Source organism: Tenrec ecaudatus, chromosome 8 (genome assembly GCF_050624435.1).
Source record: "Tenrec ecaudatus isolate mTenEca1 chromosome 8, mTenEca1.hap1, whole genome shotgun sequence".
NCBI classification, from domain to species: Eukaryota; Metazoa; Chordata; class Mammalia; order Afrosoricida; family Tenrecidae; genus Tenrec; species Tenrec ecaudatus.
Genome location: NC_134537.1, coordinates 144,095,037 through 144,109,861, shown reverse-complemented (window position 1 = coordinate 144,109,861; position 14,825 = coordinate 144,095,037). Strand labels below are relative to the sequence as shown.

Sequence of the window (14,825 nt, the reverse complement as noted above, 5' to 3'; positions counted from 1 at the left end):
TCTGTACTATACATTTTATACATCTCTTAGAAAAGGGCACACTCCAATTTTTAAAATAGTTATCGTGACCAGGCAATTGAAAAACAAAACCCACCAACGAAAACCACTAAACTCATTGCCACTGACGGTTTCCAAGACGAACTCTATGGGAGTAGAAAGCCCCATCTTTCTCCCAGAAATGCCCGTAAGGGGTTAATATAGAAAATAGCCAACTTCTCTAAATGTTTTAGTAAATGCAAGGAAATACAATGAAGTATACTTCTGCCTCTATCATCAGCAAAGACATCACCTTATGGAATCTATTCCAATGGAATTGCTTTGTTATTAATGTGTTGCTCATTGTTGCCATCAATTTCTGTGATTTCCTGGTGATCTCTTTATCTTCAGCACAGATCCAGCATTCTAGGTTCTACTAGGATGTTGAGGGTGGTTCCATTCTCAGCAGTCACATCTTATAGATTCAATGACACTTTCCCTAGTGATTGCATTGTGGTCTCAGAGTTGCTTCCTTTATAGATACATGGCTTCCTCAAGCAGTACTGAGTTTCTCTACTGTTATGGGGCTGTTGATAAATTCTACTGGTATAAATTGAGTCATAAATTTTCTTCTAAAAACATTAATCGCAGGTTTCTCAGAAGAAAATATCACATAAGCTTTACTTCTCTGTCCACTTTGGGATTCTTCTATTTTTGACTCTCATCTTCTTTCATCATGAGCTCTTAAATTCCTCCCCCCCCATATTGTCTAAAGGAACAGGCACACCTTCCTGTATGTACCCAAAGGACAACTGTGCAATTGGGCACAAAGGAAGGGTAACAAGCGGAAGCCATCCAACATGGTGTCTGATTTCACTAGAAAGAAAATATCACAGTCACTAGAGTAAAACTGTATGCCTTTATTCAACATAAAGTGTGTCATTACGATAAAATACAGTTTGTCCATGTGCAGAAACATTATTATACATTCAATTCTGAAGGTAGTTTTATACGAACAATAAAAGGTACAGTCTAAAAGAGGACAGTGAGGAGGCGCTAAAAGGCAGTTTTATCTGTCAAGGTGCTAAGGCCTACGTGCACAAAGATTTTAAAGTGAGCAAGACCAACAAATGGCCTTTTTTCTTTTTTTTCTATTCTGATTTCTTTTGGTGCTGGTGAAAGTATTATGTGTGATGCAGTGTAATAGAACTAAAGACGGGCTTTAAAAAGTAAGTCAAAGCACTTATGGGTAAAAGTGTCTCACTCCTAGAGATGTGTGTGTCACATACTCTAGGTCTTTCATGAATTCTAGACATTTTGTAATCCACAAAGGCCACAAAAAATTGATCTTCAATCAGTAGTTAAATCAAGACGATAAATTGTCAGGTCCTTCCCAGTGCAGAATTTAGCTCCAGACACAAGGCTGGTGGTTCAAACCCACCACCTACTCTGAGGGAGAAAGATGAGGCTGTTTGCTCCCATGAGGATGTACCCTCTCGGATTTCCTTTCTCCTCTAGCATCACTAAGAGTCAGAATCAACTCGATGGCAGTGGATTTTTCTAATGAAGGGAAACCAAATCTGAGACCCGGGAAGAGTAGGGTTGATTTAAATCTTGTGCAAAGGGATTACATATACGGGCTCAGCTGGAGTCACTACTGAAGTAGTGGCTGTTGCCGGAAAACTCTTTTGAAAAGAACTGCTGACTTAAGAGTCAAAGTCCAACTTTACTATTTCTAAATTCTGAATCACTGAAAACATTAAACTTTTTTTTAAAGAACTGCCTCAAGTTATGTAAAATTGATGTACTACAATTCCAATATGAAAATAGGCTGTAAAATAGTTCTAAAGTATACTCAGACATTTTGATATTTAATACATTTCTGTTTTATTTTATTGGTTATTAGATAGGCTACACTTAATCTTAAACATTTAAATGAGGATCCCTGATTAAACATAATAGAATTCATCACTGACCCATGTTGACTTAATAGTGTTTATGAAGCCTAGGTCCACTTCACATCACAGGCACACACTACACAAATCTAAATCCTCAACAGCTGCAAAAGCTGCCACTAGATACTTTAATAGAAAACATTCTTTAGCCTACATGTTTTAAATCATATTTCATATTCCACCAACAGCATTTTAATGCTATCTTGGTATATGACCCTAAAATGGTTTTTTTTAATGGTCTAGAAAAGAATGTCAAATAGGTTTCAAAATGAAACCTATCTGAAGTCAGCAAATTTTTAGTTTATCTCTATCCTCCCCCACAAACATCCTCTATCTAGACCAGTGGTTCTCAACCTCACAGGGGGTCGCCCGATTCATAACAGTAGCAAAACTACAGTTATGAAGTAGCAACGAAAATAATTTTATGGTTGTGGGGTCACCACATGACGAACTGTATTAATGGATTGCGGCATCAGGAAGGTTGAGAACCACTGCTCTGATCAAGATGAAAATCAAAAGTATGACTTCTGATTCTTTTTAGGTTCGCAGAACATGGAAAAGTGACTGAGAGTTTGTTCTTCAGGAAAACCCATTATCTAGCCACAGCCGGTCTCCACAACTCATCATCCCGGCTCTCTTCTGGGTACAGTTTTCCTTCCTGTTATAAGGAAATCTCTTCAGGATTCCTTGGATAATTTAAGGCCGAGAGCTCCATGGAGGTATAAAGGTTTCCCTTAAGTCCACATAGTCTCTCTGAAAGAGACCCAGTCATCTGTTTGAGGACACCAAGCTTGAGGAAAGCAAAGCCTTGCCACCATCCTGTTGACAGGCAGTTAAGCTGTTAGTATACAGTGGAGTCCCTCTCTGACTGAAAGACGAATAGACATATTTTGGCATACAAGACTGAACTGCGAATCCAATAATACCAGCTAAAAGTGAGCGGTAAGGAAAATTCAGTATGCACTGACAAAATACAGAGATTTATCCCACTAAAGCTTTTCTACCACAAGGTCCTAAATGCATGAATTAGGATTTGAGCCACTAACATGAAAAGGGCTAGAAACTTGCTGAAAAGTTCTACTAATTCAAATTCTATGGCTTAGAGAGAAAAAAAGGCCAACCCCTCTAATATTGGAATACAAAGAACAGTAATTCTTTCCATTATGGAGAACCACTAACCCCTTTATCAATTCATTTAGAGGATTTATCCCCTTCTCACCAGTCTTAATTGCCAACAAGTAAGTTTCTTTGTCTTTGGGTGCAGTCAAGTAGCATTCCACTCAGAGCGACCCCATGCGACAGAACAGAACTGCCCCCGGGAGTCGCGGGCTGTGATCTTTCCAGGAACAGACCACCAGGTCTTTCTTCTGTGGAGTCACTGTGCGGGCTCAAACGGCTAACATTTTGGGTTAGTTGAGCGTAATTTCTACTTCGAGTTCACAGAAAAGGTAAGCTTATTAATAACTCCTCATGGTTAGTCACCTCCACATTGCCTGTGGTCTCTCTGAGGGTCAAAGCCGTCTTTACAATCTTCCTGTTTCACCAGTGCTTCAAAGACTCACATTTTTCCTTATCTGTAAGAACTCATTTACACATCAACTTTCAACATGCCTTGGGAGGTATGCAACATTTTCTATTATTCCTTGAGCCTTAAAAGAGACACCTGGATGATGACTTAACATGATCTGATTGCCTGTCTCCCTCAATCCATATACGTATATCCAGCACTTTAGCATAGCAGGTGCTCAATTAGTAACATTATTTTTTTACATAACAGAAGCTAAAAATATTATGCCAAATGTGTTTTCTAAAGATGACTTGAGGTCGTCAAGTAGGATCAAGAGCAGTGGACACTTTTTAGATATTTGTGATGCAAAGAAAGGTAAGTTGGGGAATGAGTTGAAACCATCCTATGTTCTGGTATATTGCTCTTTATAACTCAACTGCAGACCAACGATTATCTCTAGGCTTCCATGCCATTTACCTGAAAAGAAATCATACATCCCATGAGGTAGGAGGCCCACTTAAATAACAAAGATGTACTGGAAATGGGAGTTTGGAAATCTTTGTAGATGGTTATTATGGACAGGCTCTCATTTATTTAAACATTCTTCCTTTAAGAATTATGAGGATGCAGATGTTCCCTGAGACTTAAGAAATTCCTTTAGAAATAGTCTATCCTCCAGTAAGACTTAGAATGCGTGATTTTCTCTTGGATGGCTAAACTATCTTCGATGTTTTTTTGGCAACCCGGACGTTTGGAGCTTCTTTTTGGAAATACGTTTGTCTTGATAAAAAAAAAAAAAAAGTACACAATGTATCCTTACAACTAATTTCCAAAACGTGTTATTTTTATTATTAAAAATACCTATAGCTGAGTTAATTAGGAGAGCTAGCAAACTACAAAAGCCAGTTTTATAAGTCATTCAGAAACATTCCTGAGAATCTGACCTTATCAACTTTCCAGGTCATGAATAAATCTACACAATATTTATTTCCACAACAGCCCATGTAGGTATTGCTTCTCCTCTGCTGTCATACCCCCAAATCAAGCGTTCACAACCACAAAAAGGAATTCTCTTGGATTCCAGGTTCTCACTAGGAGAGGTTAAGGAGACCACTGTCCTTTCCTAACATTTCAGTCAGTCCCCATTTCCATCCATGTCCTTTTTGACACTCAGAAAGTCCAAGTTTAAGTGTCCTGCTGAAAGAGACTCTAATCAAGATAGAGATGTCTTTCTTTTCAAGGTTCTCCTCTGGCCCTTCTCTCGCTCCAGAGCAGTCACCCATGAGAACCGGAAACAGAAAGACGGCTTACACGATTATTTCTTCATATACTGCTCAGGACCTGGAAGGTGGCGACAGTGAATGTCTGCTGACTACTGACCACTGTGGACAAAGGAGAACCTATATTCCCGAGGCATTTCTTTCCCATTCTGTGTTACTCCAAACAGACAACAGCCACACTGAAAAAGAAAAAGAAAGAAAGAAACGAAAACGAGACTACACATGGTTCCTTTACTTCTCCTGGAAGCTGACTACTGGGCAGTTTGGAGATAGAATAGCTCAAGGTGGAAAACAAGGAGGCAGAGAGACTTAATGTTTTTACTAGGCCCCGAAAGAAATACACGACTCTGATTTATCTCCGAATGTCTCATTTTACCTTTCCCCCCTACCCTCTGTGGCACCTTCCACAGGCAGTTAAGGCAACTGAGGGCCCTTACTCGTCCCACTCTCAGGTAGCTGGGAGGTCTCAAAAGTCACCAAAACTCCAAGGTTTTCATTTTCACTTTTAATTTTTTACTTAATAAAATGAAAAATAAGAATATATGAATACATACAATCTATATACATATATTTATTGCAAATACTTAAAATTCTTACGTAAAATGATTTTTCTATATTATTTGTGAAAAAATATGACTTTTAAAATGGTGTCGACACCAACTTCTCTGTACATACCCTCAATTCCAATGTTAACAATTCCTTTAAAAAGGCAAAAGACACAAAAGCTTATCATTTACCAAACCAGTCTTGTACAAACCTTGTAGCCAGAAGGGGGAAAAAAAGAGCTTGTGGTAAATACGTCAATTTTCTTCAAAAATGAAAAATAAATCCCCAAACTATCCCTCTTATTGCATTTTGTGGAAATAATCTGAGTGACTCTAGAGTAACCTCCTTTGAAATCCTTTGTGCCTTAACAGTGAGGTTCTACAGGTAACATACCATGTAAGAGAAATTCAAAGTCTTCCATTGTCCTTTTTACATAGATATTAAAATATATATTACTCAAAATATATTACTGGAAAGCTATTTTTAAAATTGATATTTAATAGTTGTATCAAATGTAAAGCATTAAAAAAAATAAAGTAACCAAGAATCTCTGAAGCTACTTACTTCAATTTTAGGAAGTGTCTTACCTATTGTTCTTCTAATAGGTCATGTCGGTACTGAAACATGGTAGGAAAGATGCCTGCCTATCATCATGTTTCCCAATGTCTCTTTGGGCTGTATTATAAACTGAGCTGAGAAATACCCTTGGACCAAGCGTTTTCCCTCAGCACTCTGAAGTTATGCGGTGGGGAGACTTTTCCCTCTTTGCTGCCATGTGAAACTCCTGGGTCACAGAGAAAATCACCCTGGCACTGCTCACAGCCAGTGGGAATAGGCAATCAATATCACTGCAACGATCAGAGAAGACCCTCTTCATTATAACATTTCCACCAGAGAGCTCTTTAAGGTCTCTAAGGTGGGAAACAGGTAGTAAGAAGCAATTGAGATGGTTACTGTCATGAATCTGTCACCTTCACCTGGAAGGCAAGGAGAGCTTTCTTGGCTATTTAACTTGATGTTTAAGTCCACATCTCCATCGGGGACCTTCCCAACCCATGTAAGCATGCTCCCTGACACCCCTCAAGAAAAGTATACCATTGGCCAGTTCTTATACATAAATTGTCACATGAGATGCTGCAGGAGCCTTCAGTAACTTGAATATAAGCATTAAGAAGTAAGGCAATCAACTCCAGGTTATCTGGTTGGCTTATTTTCTCATTAAACAGGGTAGGAATTAACAAATCAAAATTCGTTAAGGTTCAGGGTGCCTTCTCTACTAGACAGCTTCCGGCATTCACAAATCAGACTGAGACGATATATTGTTAATGCTATCTCCCCCAGATGACCTGCAGTGAGGTCTCTGAAGGGCACACCAGACAGAGGCATGGCACCAGGCATTACTGCCTGACTAGTCATGGCAACTCAGTACTAAGCTTAGCACTGATTACAAAGCAGTTCAGATTGAACTGGAGGGATAAAACAACTCTGAAAACTGAAGATAAAGATTGCTTTACAAGACATCAGAGTATTGTTCTCTAGCAAGTTACTTAAAATTGTTGCTTCTTCTGCTTCAGTTTTCAGAAGTACCAGGGTAATGATAGAAACTGCTGTAATACACTCACTGCCAATCTATGGGGATCTTCACGGTTCTCTCATTTGGTTAAGACTGAGGCAGGGTACTTGGTTGGTGATTTCTGGCTTAAGGATGTTCTAGATGGAACTGCTTTATCAGCTGAGTATGCTTTACGAAGAGACTGTGGTGAGTACTAACACGAAGGACCTATCTCCAGGAACCTGGGTCAAGATGAAGAGGCACAATACGGTTTGCTCCCAAAATGGTCTCAGAAATCCCTGATGCCTTTTCTCTTTTCCTGGCTACAGTCTGTCCATCTTTAGGTTAAAGGAACCATGGAAGAAAGACAGGAAAGGAGAAAGCAGAAAAGTCACTTTTGTTCATCCCAAATGGTAATTTCCTATTATTTGGAGTAGGTTCTCAACCACTCACCCATTTCCAGCATGTACCCTAGTCCTTAGTCCTGCCCCTTGGGAGGAGTGAAGAGGTTGGGCATAGGGAGGGGCTTCGCTCCATCAACAGGTCTTTTAGGCCCTCTTTGCACCACCCAGCATACGGAAAGCTTGAGAGCAGAGCCATGGTGCTTCCCATCGGTTTGGGGTCAATTTACTCCTTATCCCTGGATAAGGACATTCTTGTAGCTCTCCTATCTCTTTAGCGATGTATGTGCTGGCAGCCACAGGGGTGATGGAAGGACATCAGATTGAGCTTGGCTGGAACAGGAACCGAGATATGAGTCCTTGAGCCGTAAAAAAGAGAAGAATGATAAACAGTGGTACAAATTTCCTAAGAGGTTTGGGGCAGGGGCTGTGAAACCAGTAATTGCATACAAAGTAGGGGGTGGTGACGGCAAGAAGCTCCAGCCTCAGCAGGCTTCAGAATGGGAGCAGAGGAACATCACTGCCCACTTGCTCCTCCTATCTAGAATGTGACTCGAGTTATAAATCAAAGCTGCTCTGTCTTTTATAAATACTATCACCTGGATACTAAGTACAAACATAACTGAACTAAGCTGCACTAATAATTTAAAAGACTTTGTAGGCAAGTGATGCAAAACTGTAGCTGTCCTATTTCAAACCAAATCCTGGTAAACTGTAGATTCTACAAATGTCCTTTTACTAATGACCTAAATCTTGTGCAACTATTGGGAAATTTCAAAAGTTGTTTAAGTTGTTGAACACAAAAATGATCTGACATGTAAACCTCTCACTTAATTCACAAAATGTGGGGGAGAGGGAATTTTTCTGTCACTAGAAATAAGATTAAAAAATGAAAACAAAAGACACAACAAAAAGGAAGCACAAAATGAAAAGCCAAACCAAACCAAATACCAAACTTTGGGGTTACTTCCTTCTTCCTTTCGACACGATCTTTAAGATGACTCCCTCCGCTACAGGCGCCCCGGAAGTGCAACCGCACAGGAAAGGGCGTCCTGGATGAGCTTGTCTGGCTGCAACAACAGGGACTACAGAACAGTAGGTGGCCAGCTGGGAGACCAGAGGGGCTTACCTTGCTTCTAGTGTTAAAGTTGCTTACCAAAGTTGTTTAAGCTCACCTCAACTGTCTCTGTACTTTCATTCCCTTTGCCCTAGCAAAGCACACAGCTCAAATCATTCTGTCACTATCGCGTTTCTGTACAGTTCACACTCGTATTTCAAACCCGTGTGTAAGCTCCCATGAATAAGCAAGTGCTTGGTTAGTTTTGCAGGGAGTGTCTGGCACACAGGCTACAGTAGCACAAGGAGGCCTAGAGGCCATACCCTTCAAAGACCATAGTCGCTGTCCTTCGGCTGGGGAGTGGGGTAGGGGAACAGCGGGGATTCACACATTGCAAGAAGAGAGCTTGGCAAATAGCACTGATGCGTGGAAGCCAGGAACCAAGTCGGAGCTGTAAGAGTCTGAAACACCACCCATGAAATTGAAGCTTCATTAAAAAAATTAAACGTAAGAGGGTTCTAGCTAAAGGCAGAAACAAAATCTTGTAAAGTCTGTCTAGTCTACATAGAATCACCAATGTGGAGGACCATTCCTTTAGACCGTTTCTCCCTTCCTCCCCTCCTTCCTTTTCCTAACGTCTTGGGAAGGTCAGAAGGGAGACAGCTCTCTTTCACCATGTTATCACCGAGCTTCGCTCAGAGTCACAGCAAGTGGAACACACATCTGAGTTCAAAGTAACACATTATTACCTAACCACCTGGGGAAACAATGTTAAAACAAAATGTGACATATTTACATGATTTTATAAGTGCAAACTTGTCACAAATTCACAAAGTCTTGCTTGACTTAAGACTTTAAAACTATACAAGGTGCTCTTCCTGTGAAGTGTGAAAGATCTGTACTCTGTATTCCTGATTACACGACATTTGTCTCTTAAGACAACCGAAACCTATTTATTTCTGATTCCAAGAGGGCACAACACGCACACACATCTTATCCACGCTTCCCTCCCTGCCCCTCCATTACAGCGTGCGCTTTCTAGTTCCATTACCGAACGACAAGGCAGGAGACACACAGTTTAGAGGGACCAATGCAATCGTCATGGCAGAAAGCGCCACACCCTTTGCACATGATCATGGCTTTCAATCGGCAGTAACATTTTGAAGGTGTGTCCTCCATGCTGTTTTCTTCAGGAAAGGCCTGGACAGGAAGGGTCTGGCCATGGCTGCTGGAATTCATGGCTTGGCTAGCAGGGATGGTAGTGACAGTCACGGAAAAGGACATAACATCACCTACATTGCTAGACACCTGGCTACAGTCAGGCAGTCCTGGTACTGCAGAGGTATGGTCCATGTCAGATGAGGTGGAGACGTTGATCATGCCTCTGTAGGTGGGCCCTATCTGCGTGGGGCTTCCATACAACTTTGGAATTTGCAGGGGTGGAATGAGTTGAGGCTTATGGGTGGGGCTGTCTGCAGGTACAGGGAGAGCAGAACCACCGAAAAGCTCAGGGCTGCTACCCATCATCTTACCTCTCACTGCATGAGCCATCTGCTTTTGTGCTGCCTGAAAAAAATCTCTGGCTAGGGTCTTTTCATCAAAGGTCTGGCCTCTAGTGAACAGGTAATTCTCCTTGCTTAAAGCGGTTTGCTCATTCACTGTTATCTCTGCCTTCACATTCTTGTTCACTAAACAATCATTAGTAGACAGGACTTCCTGACTGTGGAGTCCCGACTTTGCTTCACACTTGTCAGAATTCCGAGAGGCCGGGGGCTCCTTCTTCACCATAAGAGATTCCTGCTCATCACCACTACTCTCCTCCTCGGTATCCTCTTCTTTGCCACTGCTACTGTCTCCTGATGCTTTTGTACAGTCTGCGTATCCCATTTTCAAGGCCTCGATGGGGCTACTTAGACAAAAGCGGTCTTCGGGGTTTACAGAATGGGTCCTCCTAAAGCTCTCAGAAACCCTGCCATAGGTGGAAATGTTCAGTAAGTAATGGCCTGACATCGCAGGCTTGGATGTCCTTCTGCCAGCAAAACCCAGCATGAACCTCTGGCTTGTGGAGATGTCTTCTAATTGGAAACCTGAGTGAGCAAAGTTGAACTGGTTGGGCTGCAGAACTGGGAGAACATCCTCCCTCTGAACCCTTCTGATGAGAGTCTGAAGGATCTGATCCTGGGTAGCTTTACTCAGTCCTTCTGGGTATGAGTGTGTGTCAATGCCAGAGTCCCTCAGATCCTTAGCTGAAAAGAGCGGGAGGGCCCTTGGAACCGGGGGTAGCTGTTTGCTTTGCAGCGTTTTACCTAGGGGCTGTATAGCTGGATGAGACTGTCTCTCATTCATCTCTTCCCTTGTGCTAGTTTCTGTTACGTTGGTGTTTGTGGGTGCTCCTATCCCCTTTTCTTCTGCAGCTAAGGGAACTGTTTTCATTTCAACTTTGGTGAGAGGTTTAGGAAGGATTTGCTCCATGGGAACATCTTTGCCCTGGAGCAGTTGAGTGACCAAAGGATTATTAGCAGGTATACTTGAATTTGGTCTTGAAATGGGTCCATTCATATTCAAAGACGTTCCTGGGGTTTTAAGGCTAGAAACTGCTGGCAAGGTGCTCGAAGATAGAGCCGATCCAGTAGGAGCTAGGGTTCCACTGAGCTGGGGTAGAGGAAGCTTTTCTAAAGTAGCCATGGGCAACGTAGGAGTCAGAGGAGGAGTCCCATCTACTGCAGCACCAGCACTTGTCTCAGCTGAGGCGGGAGGGTTTAGGGTATTCTTACTAGACCCCACTTGGGGCTCAACTGTGCCGTCAGCTGCAACATGAACAGGCGAGGCACCAGAGACCACAGTAGGACCTGCTAGAGTAGAAGATGCTTTCTCCTGTCTGCTGCTACTGGACCCCTGGGGGTGGCTGAGAGAGGCCACTGTGGTTAATGTCCTGGTGGGGTTCAGGTTTCCATTATTCATCTTCCCTAGATCTGGTGGGTGTGGGATAGCGTGGGCTGGCGAGGGGACACTTGTGCATGCTCCGCTGGTGGCCGAAGTGGGAGGCACTGAGGGGGTTTGCTGTAGTTGTGCTCCAGAAACACTAGGAGGCTGGGCCTGGCTTGGGTTCGTGATCTCAGATTGGGACTGAGTCTCTGGACGACAGGGTAAAAGCTCTCTCGTACCTCCCCTGCTTCCAGTTCCTGCCAGTTCCAGTGTGGGGCCCTTTCTAGTATCACTGACTCTGTCGGCGCCTGGACTCCCTCCCCTAGCAGTTTTCCCTTCACCGCCCTCTCCTGGACCTGGACCACCTCCTGGCCCAGGACCTGGAATGGTCCCTCCAACTGAGGCGGCTGCAGCAGCGGCAGCGGCCGCTGCAGCAGCTGCTCTCTGTGCTTTGACCAGCTGGGCTTTTGCCTTGATGTCTGCAAGGGTTCTGGCTCCTGTTCTGTTAGGACTAGGGATGGAGACTGGAAAACGAGCCCTGGGAGAGACCTGCGCTGTAGGAAATGGCATGAGGGCGAGTCTGGAGACCGGGATCTGAAAGAAGAAGGAAAAAAACACATCAGAACGTGGGTTTCATTTACAAGAAAAACACATTTCATTAACACTTAGAGTAGGCTGAGCACGACGGCACCCAGGACAAAACAAGGGAGGCCTACAGTTAGCCTGAGAAGAACCCTCCAATCTGAGACCTCTACAGCTGCGAGGAGTTGGTATCCTTAAGGGCAGTGAGTGACAGGAGCCTTGGTGGTGCATTGGACTGCGAGGTACACAATGCACCGGACACTTCTTGGGAGAACGATGAGACTATCTCGCTACTGCAAAGATATACAGTCTTGGAAACACTACACAGGGTCTCTGTGAGTCAGAATCGACTCAACGGTGGGGGGTTATTGATGCCAAAGACTCTTCCTTCCTCCCCAGGAACCCCTCACCTCTATTCTTGCTTCAAATTGTCAATCTTCTCTTACATGCAACTCCTTCTTAATGCCAATAATAACCTGAAGTGGTAATCATTTCACATATAGACCTGTGTGTGTTTGTATGTGCATGTGTGTGAAGTCAGATAGGAGGTGGGCAATATCCTAACATTACTGTTTTCACTTCTTAACTTTACTACCAAGGTTTAGGCAACAATAATTGTTGTGCCCTGCTCTATACATAGCAATACATGATTATGTATATAGACTGAATTACTTCAAATTAAATAAGGCAAACATTTAGATTTGTGTCAAACTCTATCACTACAATATATATCCAAAGGGGCACCCACTATATTCCCACCTACATGAGGGAGTTTAGGCACAAATGCATAAAACCCTGGCTAACATGATTATAAATCTACTGCTCACTTCCTATCTTATTAGCTGCCATTCCACATTTACGGCCTTCTCACATTCGCCCATGAAGGCCAGGGTTGACAGCAGGACCATACAAGGTTGTGTGTGTGTCTGGGCAGAGAGGGCAAAGGGAAGCCAGGTGAGAGCTTGATGGTGAGGTGACAGTGGGAAGTGGGGTCTGGGCAGGGAGAAAATGGAGTCTTCTGGGGGTGGCAACAAGGAAGTAGCTTGTGGTACACGAAGGAGGGGAACACTGGTGCCAGACAGTGTAAGCCCCTGACTCTCACAGCTGGCACCAGTTCTGCATAGCAAACCCATCTTTGGAGCCTAGCTGTGTTGTGAAGTGAGGAGTGGATGCATTCGTTAGGTTTCAGATGACCTGAGTCCTACCCCAAATTTTACAGACTAGAAGTCCAGGAAAAAGCTTCTTGGGAGTTCTGATGCGCTATCAGGTCTGAAACCACTGATTTTCAGATCATGCATTACATATGGACATGTCATATCTTATCTGAAAGCAATTTGATTCTTGCTCTAAATGATACTTTGAAAGCTACTGAAGTTAATTACAATGCAGCAAAACCTAGAATGGCTCTCTGTATTTCAAAGCTAGGGCTCTCTGTGGAATGGTTGTCACATTTGACATCTAATTCTAGTATATTTATTGAGCACACAGAGGTTTAGAAAGTGCTCCCAATAGGAAAGAAGCCATTGTTGGTGCTATCGCCTAGAAGACACCACTAATAAGAGAAAGAGACAAATCCAGGAAATGAAGAAACACAAGGAGAGCACAGTTGTTTATGGAAGGACAAACAGCCTTACATACGAATCACCTTAAGCGTAATACCACACTTAGCACAAAATGATGTCTTCATAACAACACGACCATTAGTAACGTGCTGCAACTAAATAATGGCAACCATTAAAAGTGGCTAAAATTAAGGTTTAAAACTGAAAAACACTTTATGGTCATTTATGTAGATAATTCTATTACCTAAGCATGTATAATATGTGTGACACACTTTTATGTACAAAAACCAATCAAAGTTATCTTGGAACTTGATAACAACTTATCTTATCCCCCCCCCCCCAAAAAAAACAAACCCAACCCTGATCTGGCAAAAAGATTAGAAACTGTTCTTTTTAACAGAATATTATATATGTGTGTATTCACACATATACATATATGTATATAAAATATGTTGGTAGATTTCATTTTTATGTTCATATACACATCACAAATGTAAGGTACTAATAATATTACCCTTTTGTTTAAGAATTTTTGTTCTGTCATAAATTTTATCATGTTTTGCCTAAGGAGATGGAGCCTTGATGATACAGTGAATACAAGTTGAGATATTAACCACAAGGTTAGCAGTTCAGAATTGCCAGCCACTCCACAGGATACAGATGAGACTTTCTACTCCTGTACAGAATTAAAGTCTTGGAAACTCATTGAGGTGGTCACCCTGTCCTACAGGCTTTCTGTGGGTCATGATCGACTTGATGTGAGTCTGGTCTAGTTTTATGCCTAAAGAAGGGCAACTTGAGATAGGGGGTTTACGCTAGAGTTACCTACACAACTTCTGGTGAAGTCTTTTAATGCGGGATGAAGAGGGAGAAAAAGTAAATAAGTAAAATTTTGTTTACTTAGTCATAGTAGATTTACATTTTCAGTTTCAGTTCAGATTCAAAAATAGCCTATGGAGTATTATCTAAGCTCTTGAGAGAACAAGGAACCAGATGTTATGTGTTCTTTCACTATAACTCCGCTCTAATGTCTGCAGATCTGAGGGGCAATCATTAACGAAAGGCTTCCAATAGTTTTGTAAGAACTCTAACACTGACTTTTATAAAACCCAGCATCTTTGGCAAAGCAAGACATTGAATATTAATAGTAGAGAATATAAATGGGAAAATCATATCCTAAACATGGAAAACAAATCTTAAAACTACCAATGAAGAATGTTGTATGATTAAATAAAAAGTATGACGAGAGAGAAGAGTCAAACTGCATATAGACACCAATGAAACACACAATACTCTGGTTCTTTGAGGCTTCCTCACTCCCCACTATCATGATCCCAGGCCTGCCTTTCACTGCGGGCTAGATTGGAGCATGTGCACAGGTACAGAGAAGAGATAAGAGCTCATGACACATAGAGTCCAGGAGCAGGAATGGGAGTAGCAATACCAGAAGGGTAGGGAGAAGGTGGGGAAAGGGAGAGCAAA

At 42.3% G+C, this 14,825-nt stretch overlaps 1 protein-coding gene across 3 annotated transcripts in view; it reads right to left on the bottom strand.

The window, feature by feature from the left end:
* Positions 1–5,273: 5,273 nt before the first annotated feature.
* The window catches only part of ASXL2 (ASXL transcriptional regulator 2), a 133,275-nt gene continuing 123,723 nt past the window's right edge, over positions 5,274–14,825 (bottom strand). For all 3 annotated transcript variants that reach the window (XM_075557006.1, XM_075557008.1, XM_075557009.1), the window contains one exon: positions 5,274–11,793. In XM_075557006.1, the coding sequence (XP_075413121.1) occupies positions 9,322–11,793 (2,472 nt within the window). In that variant the 3' untranslated portion in view covers positions 5,274–9,321. The remainder of the gene's footprint in view (positions 11,794–14,825) is intronic.